The sequence below is a fragment of the Homarus americanus genome, unplaced genomic scaffold, assembly GCF_018991925.1.
Source record: "Homarus americanus isolate GMGI-L3 unplaced genomic scaffold, GMGI_Hamer_2.0 scaffold40145, whole genome shotgun sequence".
In the NCBI taxonomy this organism is placed as follows: domain Eukaryota; kingdom Metazoa; phylum Arthropoda; class Malacostraca; order Decapoda; family Nephropidae; genus Homarus; species Homarus americanus.
Genome location: NW_024741274.1, coordinates 122,859 through 147,244, shown reverse-complemented (window position 1 = coordinate 147,244; position 24,386 = coordinate 122,859). Strand labels below are relative to the sequence as shown.

At 41.8% G+C, this 24,386-nt stretch overlaps 1 protein-coding gene across 1 annotated transcript in view; it reads right to left on the bottom strand.

Moving 5' to 3' along the window:
• LOC121875819 overlaps nucleotides 1-24,386 on the bottom strand; it is an 89,718-nt gene that overhangs the window by 26,997 nt on the left and 38,335 nt on the right. Inside the window, exons 3-4 of the mRNA XM_042380512.1 lie at nucleotides 24,107-24,319; nucleotides 21,935-22,041 (exon numbers count right to left, since the gene is read on the bottom strand). Coding sequence (XP_042236446.1) covers nucleotides 21,935-22,041; nucleotides 24,107-24,319 — 320 coding nt within the window. The remainder of the gene's footprint in view (nucleotides 1-21,934; nucleotides 22,042-24,106; nucleotides 24,320-24,386) is intronic.

Sequence of the window (24,386 nt, the reverse complement as noted above, 5' to 3'; positions counted from 1 at the left end):
ATGAACAAGCACAAACAGAAAATGGTGGTGATGTCGAGTGTAACCAAAGTGTGTTGTTGTCTGCCACTGAAATACAACAATTGTTGAGCCGTACATGCTCCAGAAATGTTTCAAAAAGGTTAACTGGCCTACTGCCTGCCGAAGGGACAGGCAGCGCAGAAAAGAACAGTATCATACAGTGCCTTTTGCTTCTTTCCAAATACATTTCATAATGGCCAGTGTTAATACCAGACAAAGTTCCAAATACATTTCATAATGGCCAGTGTTAATACCAGGCAAAGATACAGAGCGGTGAAGGTGATGAGTTGGAACATCTCATCCCTTAGAAAACGATACCCTGACCTACACCACAAAGTTGTGACTGAGGACATCGATATTGTGTGTCTGCAGGAGTGTCTCACACCTAATGGTAAGCCCCCACCCAGTCTGCCCAATTATGTGTATTATGATCCTAGTTCTACTCACACATGTTTGATGTATGTTAAGAAGTCACTCCCGCATGTACCTCTTGTATCCAAAAAGACTACCAACCTTCAGTACCATGGGATCACTATCCACCTGGGCAACTCCACACTCAACGTGCTAAACGCCTATGCTCCCTCAGATCAGCTTCAGTACACAGATCTCCCAGACTTTTTACACACTGAGCCAATAGGCAACTGATATTGTACGAACTAGCCAAAATGGATATAGGAGGTAGGCTGTTACACTGGATAAGTGGTTACCTAACCAACAGAAGGGCTGCTGCACTGTTTCAGGGTTACAAAAGTGAAGTTAAAGATATGCAACTTGGTACCCCTCAAGGTGGAGTACTTAGCCCCACTTTGTTCAATGTTCTTATGAATGCATTATTAAATTTAATACCAGACAACCCCAGCAATATCTCAATCAGCTATGCTGATGATATTCTTATACATACTAAAACTCATCGTGAAATGCAAACCACCCTGAACCATGTATACGCAGCCTGTGAACACCTCGGTCTTATTATCTCCACTGAGAAAACTAAGGTGTTCAACAAACAAGCTGGTAACCGCAAACGCGGCCCCGCCAAGTTCAAGATAGGTAACAACACTATTGACTATGTTTCTTCTTTTAAATATCTTGGTGTTTCCGTCCCTTGTACCCTACCTGCCATACAACAGCTAACCCGCCAATGTACTGACAGACTGAGACCTCTTAGAAGTGTAGCGGGGTACAGCCCGCACTATGGTGCTAATATTAGAATTGTTAAAACAATGTACCTAGGCGATATAAGATCTCTGATAGATTACCACGCACCAGCCCTGGTCATTCGTGACGGGAAAGGCGTTGACAAGGTCGAGAAAATGCAAAATAAAGCCCTCAGAATTATCCTAGGATGTCCCATGAGCACTAAAGTACTTAATATGAGGAAAGAACCAGGTATACCCAGTGTTAAAGATAGAATAATTGAAGTCAACCTCATGATAGCCCTGAGGCTTCTGCGTGGTGTTCCTGATAACGTTGTTTCCTTAAAATTGCTAGAATGTATGAACCATGGGACTACTGAGTTTAAATGGATCCAAACTACAGCTACACATATGAAGATGTTTGGACTAGACCACCTGTACAAAGTTGAGACACAACAGCGCTTCCTGCCACCCTGGCGGACAGTTCCCTTCGATATCACAATACCGACGTATCCGCCTAAAAAATTAATTATACAAAGCATTTATCTCCAACACACTGCCAAATTGAGAGCTCTTGAACACATACACACTCTACAGACTGATGATAATATCACACAGACCATCTACACTGATGGATCTCTAAACACCGCCTGTGGGAGGGCTGGAAGTGCTATTGTTGTGACTCAACCTGACGGTAATATAATTGAGAAAGGAATTAGAATTAACAACTGGGCATCCACTCTATAAACTGAATTAGTTGCCATACTCACAGCTATTAAATTCATTGAAACCACTGTTACTGACAGTCTCATCATCACTGACTCTCTATCCTCACTACTTGCCCTTGGTACCCTCGACTCAGGTTGTCACGCTCTTGCCTCTGAAGCCAGACACAAATATGCGTGCCTTGTTGACCGGGGTGTCAAGGTCAAACTGTTGTGGATCCCCTCTCACATAGGCCTCATAAAACATGACAGAGTTGATGCCCTCGCCAAACTCGCGTCTAACAAAGACACCGTTGAATACAATTTGGGTCTGTCAAAAAGAACCCTTAAAACTGTAATTAGGAAAGAACTTTTTGATGAGTTTGACGCAAGTAGACAAGTGCAAACAGGCACTAGTCGATCCATAGGTTACCATGATGAGATGTATCAAGTGAAACATGTATATGGAGCAAGTAACAAGATCACTAGATTACAAGATGTTGTAACCGCTAGATTAAGGTTAGGATATAAGTACCTTTGGCAGTATGTTCCTCAAGCAGATGTAAACAAAACTAAATGTAAAGTGTGTGGCCATACATATGGCCACACACTTGAACACTACGTCCTCGACTGTGTGAAGATAGAACCTTTTAGGGACAGGTCCAAGCACACTGTGTGTGAAATGGCACAACACTTCATCTCTAATGGCAAGATAGTCGACATATTAAGATTGTATCCACTTTTTTGCACTTAGTAACTATATCAATTCTCATGTACAGAACCAAATACGCAATGTGCTTGAATACCCCTCTCGTAAAGGTGAATAACAAAGTGTGAGGCCAGACATACTGCCTCACTAGGGTGTGTCATACGGAGGCGAATTTTTTTTTATTGAGTTTGAAAAATCGGCCCATGGTATTAATGATGTAGTTTTATGTGCAGAATCATGTATATCTTCAGATTTGAAAAGTTTTCATTTTTTGCTAGGTAAATTTTAACTTGAAATCTTATGAAAATTCAGTATTCCCACCCTTTTACCAACACCACTAAATAGTTTATTTAAAGTAAAGTAAATGTATCAGGTTAATTTATTAGGATGAAAATGATCCAGAATAGTGAAACGAATGATCTTGACACATTTATTAAATTTAATATTCCTTTAGAAAACAAAATCATCAAATACAAAAACCGGTTTTACTACTACGACCCGGTGTTGCTGCACACCATAGAGAACATGTCTTTCTTGCTTCTGTTTCTACTCATCACCTCCCTGCTGACCACCTGAGCTCGGATGTAGCCTTCCCTCCTCTCCTGGCTGTACACGTGACTGCTGGCCTCGCTCACTTGCTGTACACAACGCTCTATACTCTGGGTGTGCGAGGGCCAGGCATGGACATGCATGGGGTTGTCCAGGAAAGCTCTGACTTGAACATTGGTGAGGCTGCAGGTAAGAGGGGGCTCACTGTCAGCCTGGATGTTATCCAGATCTATGAGATCAGTGAGGGTCTTGGCACCTAGATTGACTTCAGGAGTCTTCCTGACCCTGAAGGAATAGTCACCAACTGATTCGTCATGCCCAGATCCTCTCATAAGTCTCATATCCAAGATCTTTTTGACTGCCACTCTTCTCTCCTCCTCATCCTTACTGCAGAGCATTGTCTGCAGAACTGCCTCGGGATGAGCATACCAGGAAGATCTCCTCACAGTCTGCTCCACAATCTGAACAACCTTCCTTGGCTGACTCCTCAGGAGCTCAAGCTGGAAGGGAACATGCCTCGGATCTTCGGAGAACGATGACTTGACCTTGGTGTTGAACCAATTTGGCAAGTAGACAATCACGATGAATTGGACAATAAGTCTCAGGTTGTGAAGCTGGTTCCCTTTCAGTTTATGATGAGCGACCCAAATTCTGCAGAACCTGAGAGCCGTTGTGAGCCACCTAGAATGTGAGACTGGACCTATCTGCAGGTAAGCAAGTCTATCAGGCATGACCCCAGTTTTGATGGCACTGCAAATCATGTAACCATAGTACTGGTCAGTACTCAGGTCGTCAATGACAGTATGTGCAAGCTCAACGAGTGGAGGGCCAATTGTGATTTTTTCAAAGCTCGGATTTATTTCTAACTCAGTGGCAGAGTCCAGCATCTTGCCAAGAGGACCAGACCATCTGTTGTTTGAAAGAGTCTTGCCATCCAGCTCCTGGATCAGATGTCTGAGTGGCAACTCGGTGGTGTGGAAGTCACAAACAATCCAGACCAGCTTCCTCCCAATCTTCCGCTCTATCCACTGTATGACCCCCCTTGCCACCCTGTGTTCGTGTTGGTGCTGTCCCCTCCAATGGCCTGCAGGGTCTGGTCTACGTTCCTCTCTCTGAGCCAGTTCACAATGTTATCTGCCACTATCTCAGCTGGTTTCCTGATGTCATCTTTCTCTGGAGTGAAATGCCACAAATACTTCCCTCCTGGTTCACTGCAGCAGGAGTAGTGTTCCTCCTTCACCATGGCAGGGAACAACTTGTCAGAATCTCCAACTTTCATGAACACTTTAGTGTCATCCCTTCTCCCATCAAAGAACAAACAATTGATTCCATTTTCTTATCCCCTTATCAAACTCCTCTTCTAGGTTACTGACAAGTTTCTCCTGAGCTCTCCTTACTTTGTTATGATCTATCACCAGGTGAACATCATCAGGTGTTATCAAACCACCGTCAATCCAGGCAGCTGTTGCTATCTCTGCAGTTTCTCTGAGACCAGTGTGGTGTCGCATGCTGGCCAGAGCTATGCTCGGGATATCTTTCCTATTTCGAATCTTGTGCCTGGAAGGTTTGGGATCATTATTTTCTGGGTTAGGAACAAAGTCACCATTCTCCTGGTCAGCACTCGGATCAGCCATGGGGAAGTCATTAAACTCTGAATCAGCTTGACTCCAATCATCGGCCTTTTTTACCTCACCCTGGGCCTTCTCAAGTCTCTTTTCCTCGGCAACTCTTCTCCTCTTCTGTCTCTCTGTGGCAGCCTCCTGTCTCTTGGACTCCGGAATATCTTGGCTAGAAATCATGAGAGCCCCTATACTGCCAGTCTTCTCTCTCTGTGCTTTGACAAATGCCAGTTCGATCACAGGAATCTTCAGTTCACGCTTGCAAATACAGGAGATGTGGGCCTCGGATTTACAGTCACGATCGCATCCAAACTCAGGACAGAGAACAATTGGGCACTTGCAAGTAATTATGTCAAATAACTGGTCCAGTTGCTTGGCAAAGCTGTCCTTAACTGCAAGTTTTCCTCTCCCAAGAGAGATATCTCTTGCCTTTTCCCAACTGGCTAGCAGTCTCTCACTAATCTTCTTCTGACTTGTTATGACTGGAGGCTTGAACTGAGCGTTAGCCAGAGTGTACTGTGCCAAGACAGCTTTGGTCATATCACTGGCAATGTCTTTGTTTGTGTAAGTTCTTTGGTTCTTTTCACTGATTTGCCTGATTAAAACACCGTATCTCAAAGCATCTCTCAATGTAGGCAACTCCGACTTCAGGAGCTCTCTCCCAGACCCAAGATAGTGACTGAGATGGCTGGATTTTTGGTTCCTCGTCCTGACACAAGCAGCCATCGCAAATATTATCAACTTATAAATGCATCAGAATCTGAAACAGAAAAAAATATTGTTAGTTGGGTTGTTAAAGAATGAAGTCAGAAAGCAATGTTCACTATTTAATTGTAATGCACTAATGCAGCTGTACGTTAGATTTTCGATAAATTTCACGCTAAAATTTACCTAGCAAAAGGTTGCAAAATATTGAAACTGAAATTATTTTCTGTTTATATACACTAAAATCTACCAAAAAAGTGATGGGCCATTAGTTTTAGCTGATCTTCCCTCCTATGACACACCCTTCTGCCTCACACGCCTGTACTCACGCATTTGTGAATAAGTTACCCTTTATGTATAGAACTAAACAAATAATGTAAATGAAATACTGTGTAACATTCAATGCCATAATATACTGACAACGGGGGTTAATTATTATGACCCTTCGTAAACCCTACTCTGTAATCCTTTTGCGCTACCGCTCACAGGATGAGTGTGGGGTGCACAATAAAGTAGCCGCTGCAAGCGGCAAAATCAAAATCAAATCATTATTTTATCCATCCAACCTATGTTTGAAGCTATCTAGTGCATTCGAGTTAATGATGATGTTTTGTAACTTGTTCTATTCATCCACTACTCTATTTCCAAACAAATGTTTACCTATCTCGAGCCTAAATCTAGATTTGTCTAATTTAAAGCCACTGTTACGAGTTCGTTCCTGGTTGGATAGTTTGAGTACCTTTGTTATATCACTTTTGCTTAGCCCTGATTTCCATTTATAAACGTCTATCATATCGCCTCTCACTCTACGTCTCTCGAGGGAGTGCAAATTAAGATGCTTTAACCTGTCTTTGTACTCAAGGATCCTAATGCCCGGGATTAGTCTTGCCATTCTCGTCTGAATTCTTTCTGGGCATTCTATATCCATTCTGTAATACGATGACCAGAATTGAACTGCGTAATCCAAGTGAGGTCTCACAAGCGTAAGATATAGTTTTAGAATAACCTCTCTAGTCTTGTAACTAACACTCCTTTGTACGAACCCAAGTACTTTATTAGCCTTGTTTCGGACAAAGACACATTGTTTACTTGGCTTAAGATTCCTACTTATCATTACTCCTAAATCTTTCTCTCATTCGGATTTATCTATAACATCGTCGTTCATCTGATATCTGGTTTCTCTGTTTACATCTCCTAGACAAAGTGCTTTGCATTTTTTCCACATTGAATTCCATCTGCCATTTATCAGACCATTCGATTTTTTTTTTTTAGATTTTCATGTAGTTTTGCAGAGTCCTCGTCAGATTTAATTGTACGCCCTATTTTAGTGTCATCAGCGAATTTACTTATGTTGCTGTCTAAGCCGATATCTATGTCCTTTATGTATATAATAAATAATAATGGTCCAAGTACTGAGCCTTGAGGTACCCCACTAGTGACGTTACTCCAATCGGATTTAGTGCCGTTAATGCTCACTCGCTGTTTCCTGTCCTGTAACCACGCCCTAATCCATTTTAGAATATCTCCTCCAATGCCATGAGCCTCCACCTTTCTTATTAGTCTTTCGTGTGGGACTCTGTCGAAGGCTTTACTAAAGTTAAGATATACCACATCATAGTCGTGCCCCTCGTCCACTGATTCGAAAACAGCTGAAAAGAATGTTAATACATTAGTTAGACATGAACGCCAGCTTATGAAGCCATTTTGGGATTCATTGATCAACTTGTGCTTCTCCAGGTAGATAGATAGATATAAATAAAATACATGACGGAACTATTTTTCATTAATAATTATTTACCTGTTCAGTATAATGGAGGGTATTTTTGATACATTTTTAACTACCCAGCACACCTTAACTACCCTGATTACCTTAACTAGCCTGCATGCCTCAACTACTCTCCACACCTTAACTACCCAGCACATCTTAAGTATGCTGTACATCTTAACTACTCTGCATACCTTAACTACTCTGCACACCTTAACTACTTTGAACACCTTAACTAGCCTACATGTTTTAATTACGGGAGTAAACCCCGAACGAAAAATCTGCGATGGGAGGGCGCCCCGCATCAGGCAGACCTGCTTACAGAGCTCCTGTAAGACCCCAACGGCGATATTGGCGGAAGAGGTGACCAACACAGAAACCTAATGAATACACCGGCGGATGAAGGCAATGCAAGATGGACAGGCTACGCCCCCCCGCTCATTCGACAGTAACTCCTTAATTATAGACGAAGAAGGCATCCGTCAGTGCAAGAAAGGGCACTATCATTCCCTGCTCAACCAAAACACCGATGTGAATATCCTGACTACCCAGCAAGTTCCTCAGCTCCCAGAGCTGACCCACCTCAGCTATCCTCCATCCCGTGATGAGGTACCTACTGCCATCAAACAGATGAAATATAACGAAGCCACAGGGCTTGATGAAATTCCAGTCAAGGTGTAAAAAGCAGGAGGACCTCTGCTTACCAGCTGTCCCCATTCCCTCCCGGAGATTATATGGGAGAAGGAGGAAATCCCCCAAGATTTTAAAGACTCTTCCTGAAGCGGAAAATTCCTCCCAGAATCTTAATGTGGCTTTAGACCATCACATAGCACCACAAACATGATCTTTGCTGCCCGCCATATACAGAAAAAGTGCAGAGAACAGCGTCATGACTTGTATTTGGCCTACATCGACCTTATCAAGGCCTTCGACTTGGTCAACAGGGAAGCCCTCTGGCGGACTCTCAGTCGTTTTGGCTGCCCACCAAAATTCATCGCCATTGTGAGGCAACTCCACGCTTGCATGAACTGCAGTGTCCTGCACAATGGCACCCAGTCTGAGTTCTTTCCCACCCAAACTGGGATAAAACAAGGATGTGTACCGGCATCAACTCTCTTTTCCATTTTCTTGGCTGCCTTTCTTACTTGTGCCAGTGCCAATTTAACCGGTGGAGTGGACATCCAGTACCGGATGAAGGAATTTTTCAACATGCATGTAAGACGATTCCAGGCAGGAACAAAGGTGTCGGTTGCTTCCATAACTGAGCTTCAGTATGCAGACGACCTCACCCTCGTCGCTCACTGAACACGACCTACTGAAGATCCTGAACACCTACGCAGATGCATATGCACACTTCGATCTTGAGGTGAATGCTCGTAAGACTCAGATTCTCTTTCAGCCTGCCCTGGTTCTGCCACACCTCCACCCAGGTTTACGGTACTACGCTCTCTAATGTCTCCCACTTTTTAGTATCTTGGTTCCCACCTTTCCACCATCGCGGACAGCGATGGAGAGATTCAACATCGTATCATATGTGTATCCCAAACCTTTGGCAGACTCCGTTCCCGTGTCTTCAGCTTTAGGGAGCTGAAATTATCTACAAAGCTCCTGTATATCAGTATATCAATGAGACGTGGGTAACATACAGGAGGCATCTCAAGGCACTTGAAAACATTCACCAATGTAGTCTACGTACCGTCTTCCGAGTTCACTTGGAAGACAAGAGAACAAATGCCAATATTCTCGCTGACACCAACAGTTGGAACAACGAGGCTACCATTATCCTTGAATAACTTTGTTAGACTGGCCGTGTTACCCGAACAGACGACAGTAGATTTCCAAAGCAGCTACTGTACTTTACAGCTACCTAACGAATGGGTAAATGTACGCTGGTGGACAACGGAAAAGGTATAAGGATAGTCTTAAGACAAACCTGAAAAAGTGACAAATCGACCCCCTCACCTGGGAGACAATCGCTCCACACCATAACACTTGGAGGAGTAACACACGAGAAGGTGTCAAGACTTTCGAGTAAGCCAGACTGCTTATAGAGGCAGACAAGCGCCAGCACCGGAAGGACGCTGCCGCAGCCCTTCCCGCACTATATGTAGCCCTCTACACATGCAACATCTGTGGACGGCTCTGCCAGTTCCGTATCGTCCTCTCGAGTCACCTCAAAGCTCACCAACGAAGGATGACATCGTTAATAGCTCATATCATTGTCTCATGGCTGGATGATCGTCATACTTGATTCCAAATGACAACAAAGTAGTAGTAGTAGGATACAGCACACTATGTAATATGCCTTCAGTACTCAATGAGGTACCATGGTCTGTACTGCACTTGCCTGGATTCACTTGACCAAGTTGTAAACTTAGGTACCCATTTACTGCTGGGTTAAATGAGAGTGCCTGGGATCGAACCACTGACCCATGAAACAGGAGGCGAGCGCTGTGTCCATTCTACCACCACACTGCTTGCTAATATCAAAACTCTGATGTAAAAAAATAATATTAAAAATATGTAAGGCAATGTTATGCATATTTTCCTATATATTCAGTATTTCTTCAGGAATTTACTATGCGTAAACCAGGTGACGCTCGATATTCATGGAAAAGAATAATTTGGTAAGGAATTTCACTTAATATATAGTTTTATATATGAGAAATAGCTAACTTTTACCGAGTTAGCGTGTCACATGGAACTCAGAAATATATCTTAACCTTATATTTAAAAAAAAATATCATGTTCTCTAATAAATCTAGAAATATGCTTATTTTTTTTTTAGTTCCAGGAGGTTAGTGATTCAGGGAGTGATAGAAATGTGAATAATAAATGAGTATACATGTGATATATGAGCCACGACTCCTCATATATCACAGTAGACGAGTTTAACCATAATCATATACCGTATTGTTGTGTTATATTTGACAGAAAATGTATAATTAATTCATTAAAATAGCGTGAAAATATAAGTTAAATCCACTAGAAGTTATAAAACATAAAGGTAAATCAATAAAGCGAAGATGAAAATTTATATTAAATTCAATTAACTAATATAATATTATTAAGATATATATACCAACAGCCATAATACATTGATGAAAATGTCATCTAAATTAAGAGTATAATAATTATTTTTTACGATTGTTTGTGCAATAAATATTTATATATTTTTTTATGAAATCAGTACTTAGGAAACAGGTCATGGTATATATATTTTGTTTATGATAATGAATAAAAGACCGATTTTTATTTCCCCAAGTACGGCTTAACACAGCTTAGTGACACAAATATTATTCAGTCTTAGCGGGTCTCTTAACTACCTCTTCTTCCTTAAAGTTTACTCTCTTAGTCTTTATTTACACTTTAAAAGTCATCCTTAAATGCTTTAATTCCACCTCAAACTCCACTAACTTACTCGTGCCTTTATTTTTTTTAAATGCCCTTTAACTCGCCCTCTCTCTCCCTCTCCTTTACTCTAGCTCCCTAAAAAAGAAATCCCTAGAAATCCTTTAATAAACTTTCCGTTTAATGCCCTTAACTCAGACACTCCCTGACACCTTGATTTTGCTCCTCTTCGTCAACTTCCTTTTTTTTCAACTTTCTCTTTCAACTCTTTCCCTTTGTCTCTCCCTCCTACTCCTTTCCTCAACCCCTCCCTCCTTCCTACCCCTCTCCCTCCTACCCTTACCCCCTAAAAAAGCATGTCAGTGGCAGTCACACAATATACAATAATGTCTGACTGAAACTTCATATTCTGCATTCTTAATGTTGGTAATTCATGCGCATTTCTCCGGTTCCTCCTCCCTCCCTCACCTCCCCGCAACAAAAACTCTCTCTCATATGAACATATGACGTCTAACCATTTTTTTACCTGTTGGTAAGATATGAAACTCTTATAATAACTTGAGAAGGTTGAATATCATAGTTTATCTGCGTTGTGTTGTTGGGTGTGTGTACACACAGGGTGTTGTAATGCGTCTAGTGTGGTAGCATTATGTTAGTTTTAAGGTGCAAACACTGCTTGCATCCTCTCGCTTTCAGCTACCGCCGCTGGCTAGCCCTCGTGGTGAACAGGGAAGCAGCTTTGTCTTCCCACGCCAGTACACACCCTCTTCACCATCAAGACTCCTGCAATACCTCCTCGTGGCAACACACGGTAACTGGGTGCCTCGCGGCAGGGTATCTCGGAGCACCAGTGGGCCCCACATGGACGACGCATAAACTAACCAACAGGTGGACACGTCCTGGCTCCTACCAACTACTGACCCGCTGCCTTGCGGATTAACCTTGGGAGGTATAAGGCTCCGGAAGTAAACCGCGAACAAAAAGTCTGTGGGGGAGCCCAGAATCAGGCAGACATGCTTACAGAGCTCCAGTAAATCCCCAACGGCCGAAGAGGTGACCAATATGAGAACCCGACGACTATACCGGTGGATGAAAGTAATGTAAGATAGACAGGCTACTAAGGCATAACCTAACAAACTGGGCTATCGGCAGTCCATTGCTCACTCCACATGGTGAGGGGGCTATTAAAGGTGCTCTAAACATAACCTGCTGAGAAAAAAAAAACCTGACTGGGCAACCGCACTCAGTAAGGTCATCTCTAATGCGGTCGAAAACATAATCACAGATCAAAGCAAATAAACCTACAACCTCTTATAGTCGCTGCATGTAATGCCAGGACCCTTCTGGATAGTGGCACAAATTAGCATCCTGAAAGAAGAAACGCCAATGTAGCAAAAGAGCTGTCTAGATATAACATCAAAATAGCATCCATTAGTGAAACCCGGCTCCCACACGAGGGTCGACTCACAGAACAGGGGTCCGACTATTCCTTCTTCTGGAAAGGTAAGCCTGCTGCGAAGAGAAACCGCATTTATGGAGCTGGTTTGCCATTCTCTAATCCATCCTACATAGGCTAACTGAAATGCCTGAAGGGGTCAACGAGCGCCTCAAGACACTCCGAGTCCCACTGAATTAATCATGCCATGCCTTCTTCATCAGTGCATACGCTCCAACACTGGATGCAGAGGATAACATCAAGGAGGCATTTTACGCCGACCTTGACAGAGTGCTAACCTCTATCATCAGAGAAGATAATGTTGTGCTCCTTGGAGACTTCAATGCCAGAGTTGGCAGAGATGCTGACATATGGCAGGGAATCATAGGGAGAAACGGAGTAGACAAGTGTAATCTCAACGACCTACTCCTTCTTAGGCATTCCGACAAGTTCAAAGGTTCTTGACAACACCCACAATCCAAACATTGGCATCTCATTGACTACATCATTTTCAGAAAAAGAGATCGCTGAGATGTACTAATCACCCGAGCCATGCAAGACTCAGACTACTGTGGCACAGATCATTGGCTCGTCAGAGCCAAACTCTCCCTTCACGTCGCCCCAAAACAGCGAAGGTAACAAGCCTCCAGAATAGTTTTTAACACCAAGGGACTGGAGGATGAAGCGGTCGAAGATGCTTTCAGAGATCATGTCGACGATGGGCTGATAAACTACCCAACAACAAACAACCTAAATCCGAGTGCTGAATGGGGTATCCTCGACGGTATCATCACAAAAACCTGCAGCAAGGCCCTCGGCCAGATCCAAAGAAAACACCAGGATTGGTTTGATGAAAATAACTAGAAAATCGATGCACTTGCCAATGGTAAGCACGCTGCTTTCATTGACATGCAGAACAACCCTCAGTCTCGGACCAAACCTAATATCTTCCGCCAGAAGAAAGTGATGGTCCAGAGCAAAAATTCATGATCTAAATAACGACTGGTGGAAAAATAAAGCGTGTGAAACACAAAAATTTGCGGATCAACACAAGATGCTTGAATTTTTCAGTTCCACTAAAACACTGTATGACCAGCTACTCATGGCAACTCCCTAATTAAAGACGAAGAAGGCATCCATCAGCACTGCTCAACCGAGACACCGATATGGATGTCTTTACTACCCAGCAGGTTCCTCAGCACCCAAAGCTGACTCATCTCGGCTATCCTCCATCCCGTGATGAGATACAGTAGCTACTGCCATCAAGCAAATAAAAAATGACAAGCCACTGGGCCTGATGCAATCCCAGCCGAGGTGAATAAAGCAGTAGGACCTCTGCTTACCAGCCGTCTCCACTCTCTCCTGGAGAATATATGAGAGAAGGAGGAAATCCCCAGAGATTTTAAAAACGTCTCCATCTTCAATATTTATAAGAACAAGGCAGACCGGTCAGATTGTGGCAAATACCGCAGGATCTTGCTGCTGTCCATAACTGTCATGATTAATGACCGAATCTTCCTCAACAGACTTCTGACTAATGTGGAAGATTTCCTCCCAGAATCTCAATGGGGCATTAGACCATCGCGTGCAGAGAACAACGCCATGACTAGTACATGGCCTTCATCGACCTTACCATGATGGTACAAAAGGCAGTGTCCTGCACAATGACATCCAGTCCTGAGTTCTTCCCATCTATAGGGGGGTAAAAAAAAAAGGATGTGTACTGTCACCAAATCTCTTCTCCATTTTCTTGGCTGCCTTCCTTACTCGTGCCAGTGCCAATTTAGCCTGAGGGGTGGACATCCCGTACCAAATTAATGGACTTTTCAACATAAGACGAACAGGAACAAAGGTGTCAGCTGCTTCCATCATTGAAGCTCAGTCTGAAGACGACCTCACCCTTGTCGCAGATACATATGCACATTTCGCCCTTGAGGTGAATGTACATCGGACTCGTATTCTCTCTCAGCATGCCCTTGGTTCAGCCATACCTCCACCATCCATCCAGGTTAACGGTAGTACCCTCTCCAATGTTACCCACTTTCGTTATTTTAACTCTCACCTTTCCACCAATGCGGACATCGATGAAGAGATATAACATCGGACCAGATGTGTATCTCAATAATTTGGCAGACTTCGTACCCGTGTCTTCAGCTGTAGGGAGCTGAAATAATCTACGAAGTTGCAAGTATATCGATCAGTGGTCCTCCCCACCCTGTTGTATGGCAGCGAGACATGGGGTCACATACAGGAGGCACTTAAAAGCACCAACATAGTCTATGCTCTATTCTCTGAGTTCACTGGGAAGACCAGAGAACAAATGCCAATATTTTCGATAACAACTGTTGGAGCATCAAGGCTACCATTATCCATAAACAATTACGTTGGACTGGCCATGTTTTCCGCATGGATGACAGCAGACTGCTAAAACAGCTACTTTCGAGTCATCTGTCAAATGGTAAACAAAACAATTTCGGGTAACGGAAAATGTATAAGGATAGTCTTAAGACAAACCTGAAAAGTGCCAAATCGAACGCCTCACCTCGGAGACGATCACTCCACACCGTAACGCTTGGAGGAGCACCACACGAGAAAATGTCAATAATTTCGAGTTAGCCCGACTGCATACCGAAGCAGACAAGCGCCAGTGCCGAAAACACGTTGCGGTCGCCCCTTCCGCACTAGATGTAGCCCTTCACACATGCAACATCTGTGGACGGTCATGCTTTTCCCATATCGGCCTCTCGAGTCATCCTTAATAACTCGTATAATTTTATCATAGCTGGATGATCGTCATACTCGATTCCGAGCGACAGCATAGTAGTAGTTGTGTGTTGTATTGTGCATTCCTGTGTTGTGTTGTGTTGTGTTGTGTTGTCATTCACCAAACTGTTAGTCGCCATTCATTACCTAAGCTACTCAACCCACTTAACAAGACTGAATTTCCATGTTATAAAATTCAATTAGAAGCTTTCTGAGCACCTCGTCCTGAAGAGCCGATATTCATTTATAACAAATTACTCGTGTGGGGGAAGTAATTTATTCAAGGTTTCATGCAAGTTCTTTCTTCTGTAAACAAGACAATAGTGATAGTCTTAACTCAGTTAAATCAAAATAAGTTCTTCATTATATTTTCTCTACATAAGAGGTTATAAAATCTGAGGAACTTTTCAAGGCAAACGTCGTCAAAACAATAGTGGCCATTATAATGGTGGTTGATATAATGGTGACAATTATAATGGTGGTGGATATAAAGGCGTAATGGTGGTTGATATAATTGTGGTTAAAATATTGGTGGTTAAAATAATGGTGGTTGATATAATGGTGGCAATTATAATGGCGGTTGACATAAAGGCGTAATGTGGGTTGATATAATTGTGGTTAAAATATTGGTGGTTAAAATAATGGTGGTTAATATAATGGTTATTATAATAGTGGTTGATGTAATGATGGATGATATAATGGTGATAAAATTTTTGGTGGTTAAAAAAAAGGTGATTGATATATTGGTGGGAATTATTATGGTGGTTGATATAATGGTGATAATTATAATTGTGGTTGATATAATAGTGGAAATTATAATGCTAGTTTATAAAATGGTGGTTGATAAAAAGGTGATTAAAATAATGGTGGTCAAGACAGAGATGGAGGGAGGGAATAAGGGAAAGAGAAAAGAGAAGAGGGGGAGTAAGAGAGAGGGAAAAGGAGAAAAGAAGTAAGAGGGAAGAAAATATAATTAAATAGAGAGAAAGAAAGTTGAAGAAAGAGATAAATAAAGAATGAAGAATGAAAGACGCAGTAGAAACGGAGGAAGGAGAACTAGAGAGTAAAAAGGGAAGACAAATTAGCGAGAGAGAGAGAGAGAGAGAGAGAGAGAGAGAGAGAGAGAGAACACACACACACACTCACACCACACCACAACACACATACCACAACACAACACATGACCCAACACAATGACAGACTATTGATCAATGAGACAGGAAGATGATTCAGTGTGTTTATGCTGTAGACTGGTGAACATACTGGCCAGGACATATTGTATTCAAGGCGCCAACATAATGAAACCAGATTCATATGAGGGAATACTGTATCCTACCTGTACTTTACGGTCACTACATGGAGATTACTGTATCCTACCTGTACTTTACGGTCACTACATGGAGATTACTGTATCCTACCTGTACTTTACGGTCACTACATGGAGATTACTGTATCCTACCTGTACTTTACGGTCACTACATGGAATTACTGACGGTCACTACATGTTACTGTATCCTACCTGTACTTTACGGTCACTACATGGAGACGGTCATTACATGGAGATTACTGTATCCTACCTGTACTTTACGGTCACTACATGGGATTACTGTAACCTGCCTGTCTTTACGGTCATTACACTGTATCCTACCTGTACTTAACGGTCATTACATGGAGATTACTGTATCCTATCTGTACTTTACGGTCAATACATGGGGATTACTGGATCCTACCTGTACTTTACGGTCACTACATGGAGATTACTGTATCCTACCTGTCATCCTACCTTGTACGTACTTAACGGTCATTACATGGAGATTACTGTATCCTATCTGTACTTTACGGTCAATACATGGGGATTACTGGATCCTACCTGTACTTTACGGTCATTACATGGGGATTACTGTATCCTACCTGTACTTTACGGTCACTACATGGGGATTGCTGTATCCTACCTGTACTTTACGGTCACTACATGGGGATTACTGTATCCTACCTGTACTTTACGGTCACTACATGGGGATTACTGTATCCTACCTGTACTTTACGGTCACTACATGGGGATTGCTGTATCCTACCTGTACTTTACGGTCACTACATGGGGATTGCTGTATCCTACCTGTACTTTACGGTCACTACATGGGGATTACTGTATCCTACCTGTACTTTACGGTCATTACATGGAGATTACTGTAACAAAATCCATTAATTTATAAATAAGTACATACATGTAGTTTTTATATTACGGTAGATTATTTCTTCAGGTTCCAGTTAATATAATGCTATATATACTTGTGGAATTTCTCGCCAACATTCAGATATAACAACAAAACCTGAGACATATCTGGCGTGTCTGTCTGTCTGTCTCTCGAAACCTGTCTTTTCTGTCCAACTGTCTGTCTGTCTGTCTGTCTTTTTACTTTTATCCTCTTCGCCACTGATCGGCTTGTTAGCCGCTTGGGCGATCGGTCACGTCTCTTTTCCTTTATATTCTTCACCAAAAGGTCGGCTCGCTAGCCGCCCGGGCGATCGGTCACGTCTCTGTCACGCACTGTTGGCAAATACTGGGCATGCACCGGCTCCTGAATGTACCTGAACCCGCTCCAGTGTTGGTCAAGTCTTCTCTTGAAAGAGCTCACACTCGGCGCCGTCACAACACTCTCTGGTAGATTGTTCCAAGAGTTTACAACCCTCACTCCGAAAAAGTTTGTCGGGTTGTTCATCTTTTATTTGGTCTATCTATCTATGTATGTCTGTCTGTCTGTATGTATTTCTGTCTGTCAATACATTATTTACTTATTTATACATAAAGTAAAGAGAGTGTCAGGAGACTTAGATTTCGTTGGCCACTCTAATGCAAATTTGTAAAGCAAATCCGTAAAAATCTGTAGACACTATTAAAATAAAAGTGCAATAATCCGGAAACAAATTCGTAAAAACAAAAACAAAATCCTTAAAACCCCGTAAAAATTTTGTAAAATCCGTAAAGTCTGTAAATATTCGTAAAATTCTGTAAAAAATGTCAAATCCGTAAAAAGTCTTAAAATATTCGTAAAAATCCGTAAAAAATCTTTAAAAATCCGAAAAACCCGGAACAAAAAATATAAAACTAATAAACTCGGTAAAAGTCAGTAAAACTCTTCCATGTCAAGTGAGTTAAGAAATATTTATCAACATTCAACATTTTATCAATATTTTTATCAACATTTTGTTTTTGTTTCCTGATTTCATATTTTGTAGTTTATAAGATTTTATTTTATATTTCGATTTGTCTTTATGTGTTTATGTAGGTGTAGAGAGAAAGGTGTGTGTGTGTGTGTGTGTGTGTGTGTGTGTGTGTGTGTGTGTGTGTGTGTGTGTGTGTGTGTGTGTGTGTCCCCTAACAACAGACACTCATTCATTATTCATTGCATTCACGAGTGTTTATTGATCGCATCGGGAAGATATAAATGTGTGTTTGTGTGTGCGCGCGCGTGTTCTGACTTGAGTGTTATGTTTTACATGAGTAACAAACACGTAGTGAAAGAGAGTGTACTGGTGACAGACAGACAGACAGACAGAGTGGGGTGGGGAGACTTTATATCTTGACTGGAACAAAATCTCTTACTCCGCGCTGGGTTAAATAAAACTTCCCAACCTCATTCACAGTGTTTTTGACCACGCCGTCCGTGGCCTGTCATTTGTGTAAACTACATAATTGATGAATGTGTTGACAAATCTGCTTAGAATTGCCTTTGTCTTCATATAGACAGAGAGTATAAATTCAGGCTGTTTACATATTGTTTAAATATGTTGTTTTGTTTTTTTGCGGAAGCGGTTATTTTGGAAAAATCACCGTCATGCATATTGGATAGGATAGGATGGCTCGTGTAGCTTGATACACAGTTAAGTGGTCCTGTGCTTTTTTTATTAACTTTGGACTATGTGCTGTCCTCACCTAACCTAACCTTATTCAACCATAAGGTAAGGGTAGTTTAGGTTAGCCTGTTTGTAAGTTATTTTGTAAAATTACCAATATGCATGCCGGTGATTTTTGCAAAATAACCGCTTCTTCAAAAAAAAAAAACATAACCTATTGTATACCCGGATTCGTCAACACAGGGGCACATAACCATATATCGTCATATCCTGTAATGTTCAACACAGGAATTCATAACCTTGAATCAGCATTTCCTGTCATGTTGGAAAGTGAAATTCAGATCACCTCCACGGCCCAGTAAAACCTATCGGGTAGGCATTTATCTCACCAGTGAGATAGCCAGAATAAGAATACCCAGCACATCGCCTAGACTTGTGACTGACTGCTCTAACTATGAGCCTACGATACTAATACTGCTTACAGTAGCTGTCACTCGGAATCGAGTATGACGATCATCCAACTATGATACAATGATATGAGTTATTAGGGATGTTACCTTCATTGGTGAGTTTTGAGGTGACTAAAGAAACCGATACGGGACCGGCAGAGTGGTTCACAGATGTTGCACATATGGAGGGCTACATGTAGTGCGGGAGGGGTGGCGGCAGAAGCTTTCCGGCGTTGGTGCTTGTCTGCCTCGGTTTGCAATCTGGCTAACTTGAAAGTATTGACACCTTATCGTGTGATGCTCCTCCAAGCGTTACGATGTGTAGTAATCGTCTCCCAGGTGAGGGAGTCGATTTGGCACTTTTTCAGGTTTGTCTTAAGACAATCCTTATACCTTTTCAGTTGCCCGCCAGCGTTACGTTTACTATTCGTTAGGAGACTAAAGTAGCTGCTTTGGCAGTCTACTGTCGTCCATACAGGTAACATGGCCAGTCCAGCGTAGTTGTTCATAGATTAATAATAATAATAATAATAATAAACGGTTTATTAATAGAGTTGCAGCCGGTGGCTGAAAATATACAAACTTACATGTAATTTAGACATAATGATATACGATCAATAAATTTACAGTTCTGTACAGTACTTAAATCAGCTAGCCTCGATGCTCCTCCAGTTGGTGTCAGCAAGAATACTGACATTTGTTTTCTTGTCTTCCCAGCGAACTCGGAGTATGGAACGTAGACTAAATTGGTGAAAGTTTTTAAGTACCTTAAGGTGCCTCCTGTATGTGAACTATGTCTCGCTGCCATATAGCAGGGTAGGAAAGACCACTGCTCGACATATGTGTAACTTTGTAGATAATTTCAGCTCCTTACAGCTGAATACACGGTTTCGGAGTCTGCCAAATTATTGAGATGTACATTTAATCCGATGCTGAATCTCTTCATCGATATCCGCGGAGGTGGACAGGTGGGAGCTTAGATTGAACAGGCTTCGTGTGAAATATAACAAAGTCTAGGACTGCTTTTAATATCCTGGTGGTCCAGTGGTTAGCGTTCCCCGGTCACAGTCATAGGCTCGTCGGCCGTGGGTTCGAATCCTGGCGGGTTGAGGTGTTGATTGTATGTAGAAGTCTGCGTGCTTTATTGGGCTAATGAAATATATATGGATCCTCGTGTTTCGAAGCCGGATTTGGTAAAACGTTACTCTGACCACCTACGTGATACGGGTAGTCCCCATTAGAAGTTCACGGCGCCATATGCTCGTTGAACAGGCTTTGTGTGAAATATAACAAAGTCTAGGACTGCTTTTAGTATCCTCGTGGTCCAGTGGTTAGCGTTCCCCGGTCACAGTCATAGGCTCGTGGGCCGTGGGTTCGAATCCTGGCGGGTTGAGGTGTTGATTGTATGTAGAAGTCCGCGTGCTTTATTGGGCTAATGAAATATATATATATATATATATATATATATATATAAATATATATATATATATATATATATATATATATATATATATATATATATATATATATATATATATATATATATATATATATATATATATATATATATATATATATACTTCATTTTTAGTCCATATAACATGTGGACTTTGAACATATAATCAACGACCTCACCAGCCAGGAATCGAACCCTCGACCTACTGGGTGGGACTAGGGAACGCTACCGACCAACCCACAAGGACACTAAACGCAGTCCTAGACTCTGTTATATTTCACACGAAGCCTGTTCATCGAGCTGATGGCGCCGTGAACCTCATTGAGAACCGCCCGTGCCTTGTATGTGGTGTCAGTAGCATTTTACCGAATCCAGCTGGTATGAAACACGAGGTACCATATATATACTTCATTTTTAGTCCATATAACACGCGGACTTTGAACATATAATCAACGACCTCACCAGCCAGGAATCGAACCTTCGACCTACTGGGTGGGACTAGGGAACGCTACCGACCAACCCACAAGGACACTATATGGTCTTATGTTCTTAAATTTAAACAAAACGTTTTTATCTGGAGGAGTGTTAGTTACAAGCCTAGCGAGGTCATCTTAAAATTATATCTTGCGCTAGACAGGCCGCACCTTAATTATGCTGTTCAGTTCTGGTGCCCTTATTATAGAATGGATATCAATTCACTGGAGTCGGTGCAGTGAAGAATGACGAAAATGATTCCGGGCACCTCAAGTCAAACCCAGCTGTGAATGGGTACCTGACTCTACATTTCTCCAACTGTAGGTAAAGGTGATAAGTTGTAGTGCCGGTTTCACTGTCTCCTTATGTGGCACTCCACATCAATCGACTAAGTGACGTCTTCTCTCCCTGACGGAAATTAATCAGGTCCTTTAATCTACTTATTATTAAATTAAACTGAGCCAAATTAAACCTCTGGCTGACGGAGAAAAAATCTGTAACTGACGGAGAGGAGTGGACTCCCGACAGTGGTTTATGTAAAAGAAATATAAGAAAGTTATTGTGCTACTTGTGTATAAATAACGTAATTCATTCTCCATGCTGAAGGCCCAAGGGTGGCCTTTAGCTTGTATGAATATTTTATATCCCGCCGTGGTGCACGCTACCTTGTACTGTGCTGCGTCGTATATTATTCACACACACACACACAGCTGACAATCTACGCACGCCATGAACGGCTGTCATCCTGGTGACAATAGAATGATAGTGACTCACTGAGGAGGGTGGAGTAACTGACGCGAAAGTGGAATAACTCAAAGAGGGTGGAGTGACTCACGAGTGCTGGAGTGACTCACGAGGGATGGGGTGATTCAAAGAGGGTGGAGTGACTTATGAGGGGTGGAATGACTCACAAGGGGTGGAGTGACTCACGAAGGGTGGAGTGACCTACCTTAACAGCATGTCTCTTGTAGAATCCGGAGGGCACCACCATGAACTCTCCGGTAGTGTTGAGAGCGCGTATGGTAGGATGGCTGCAGTCCCGAGGCAGTCCACAGTCTGAGGACAACACAGGTCCATATTGTTAGTGCTGTCCTCTGGCTGCCCTTCCCTGACCACCCACATACACCGCTATCTATCTAACCACCCACCCTTACTTAACCTTACCCATCCACATCTTACGCCATCCACACACATCCTATCGAGCCACCCACCTACAGCATACGGTACGCCATCCATACATAACCAATCTATACATCAACCTATATCCTGCGCCATCCACACATAACCAATCCACCCCATCCATGCCTCAGCTCATCCATCCACATCCTATGCCAGACTTCGGTGTTTTTGTTTTTTCCCTGTCGTCTTTGTTTTCTTGTGTTCATTGGTTGATTATGACTACAGTAACTCCGGTTTCTAATTAACGAAAGATATCACGTAAGAAACCCCGACTTACTGAGGCTTCTCCATCTTTGTGTTCATCAGTTTCACTAAGCCAGCATTAAGTATATATACCACTGAGGGTATTTACCTCTAAAGCCATATATATTGTCTTAATATTAAAGAGATCATCTGAAGATTCACCCCCTAACTTATTTCACCTGAAGATTAACCATCTTAACGCTAACCTAACTTAACTTTCTTTACCTAGCCTAACCCTCATAAGTTAGCGTTACGGTGGTAACTCTTCAGGTGAAATAAGCTGAGGGACTAAGCTTCAGGTGATCCTCATAAAAATATGGTTTAGAATATTCTTATGTGTGTATAAGTATGAGGGTTTTTTTTTAGGGTGTCTAGAGCATTTATATAAATATACTAGCAGAATCGCCCTCATCCACTAGCCAACGGTAGGAGTCACCATCCGGGAGGCTCCACATTATCTCACTGTTCAGTCCCGAAAACTTCTTCCATCAATAGTTCATTAACGGTGTATGTAAGTTCCACAACAACGGTACAGCAAAGTATATTGTTTTAGCATTAAACTGTTATTATTTTATTGTCTAATTATCACAACATATAACACCACCCATCATCACTACATATAACATCATCCATCATCACTACATATAACATCATCCATCATCACTACATATAACATCATCCATCATCACTACATATAACACCATCCATCATCACTACATATAACATCATCATCCATCATCACTACATATAACACCATCCATCATCACTACATATAACATCATCATCCATCATCACTACATATAACACCATCCATCATCACTACAGATCGGTAAAGTAGTTTCCGAAATTCTCGTGCGGACACACACACACACAAACACACAGACATACTTCTTTGTTACATATACAGTATATATATATATATATATATATATATATATATATATATATATATATATATATATATATATATATATATATATATATATATATATATATATATATCATGATCCTATGAAGTGAGTGATTCTTACATTTAGTGAGATATTGTAGTTCACATTATTCCTTATCCATCTCTCTGATCCCACAAATACATATGTCGTAAAGGGGTCAATTTTTATCTAGTAATGAGAGTTCTTACTAATTCTTACTATAAGTTCATATTACATTCAACTCGTTATAGTCGTGTAATCTACCAACCTGTTTGCACAGAATGTTAGTTAAATATTGGTAGTATGGTAGCGAGGGAAACACAGGGTCAGAGAGACAACTTTACTCCTCACGTTTCGTCACAGCTGACTGCACTTCAGTGTATCAAAGGAAGTAGTACACCCCGTGACGAAACGTCATATCGGTAAACTTCTCTCTCTGCCAATTGTTTCCTTTGCTACCATATTACAATTTGTCCAAGTGAATTCTCTTCATAGTTCAATATTGTTTGAATATTCGCCCCGTCTATGTGACTTTTTTATACTACACGCACTGTGTACAGTGTGTATATTGTATAACTACATTGTTTATATACATACTGGATCAGAACTGCGGAACTGGATTACGCTTAAATGTTCGTTTTTAAGGGAGCGGCAACTTTCAACAGACATAAACTTGCATGTTATTGTAAGATTTTGTCTGTTGGCTAAATACACAGTTTGAGACAGTTTGAGTTTCACCCAACACATGCCTCTCTCTCTGTCCTCCTTACCGTCTTCACAGGCATCCATTATTGGGGTCCATGTGGATCCTACACACTGCGTGAGTCGATAACCGTGCCGAGAGAGCCAGGCTTTACCCTGTTCGCACTCATACACCTGTGCCAATGGTTTGGTAGTCATATCCAGTGTTAATGACGTCCCTGTAGGCTGTGGTGGGGCTGGATTACAGGTTGTGGGGAAGACAATGTTAGGGCTGCCCTGGACTGTGTGTGAAAATAATAAATATTAGATTATTTGAGTGTTCTTGTTCACTACTTTACGTATGGAAGT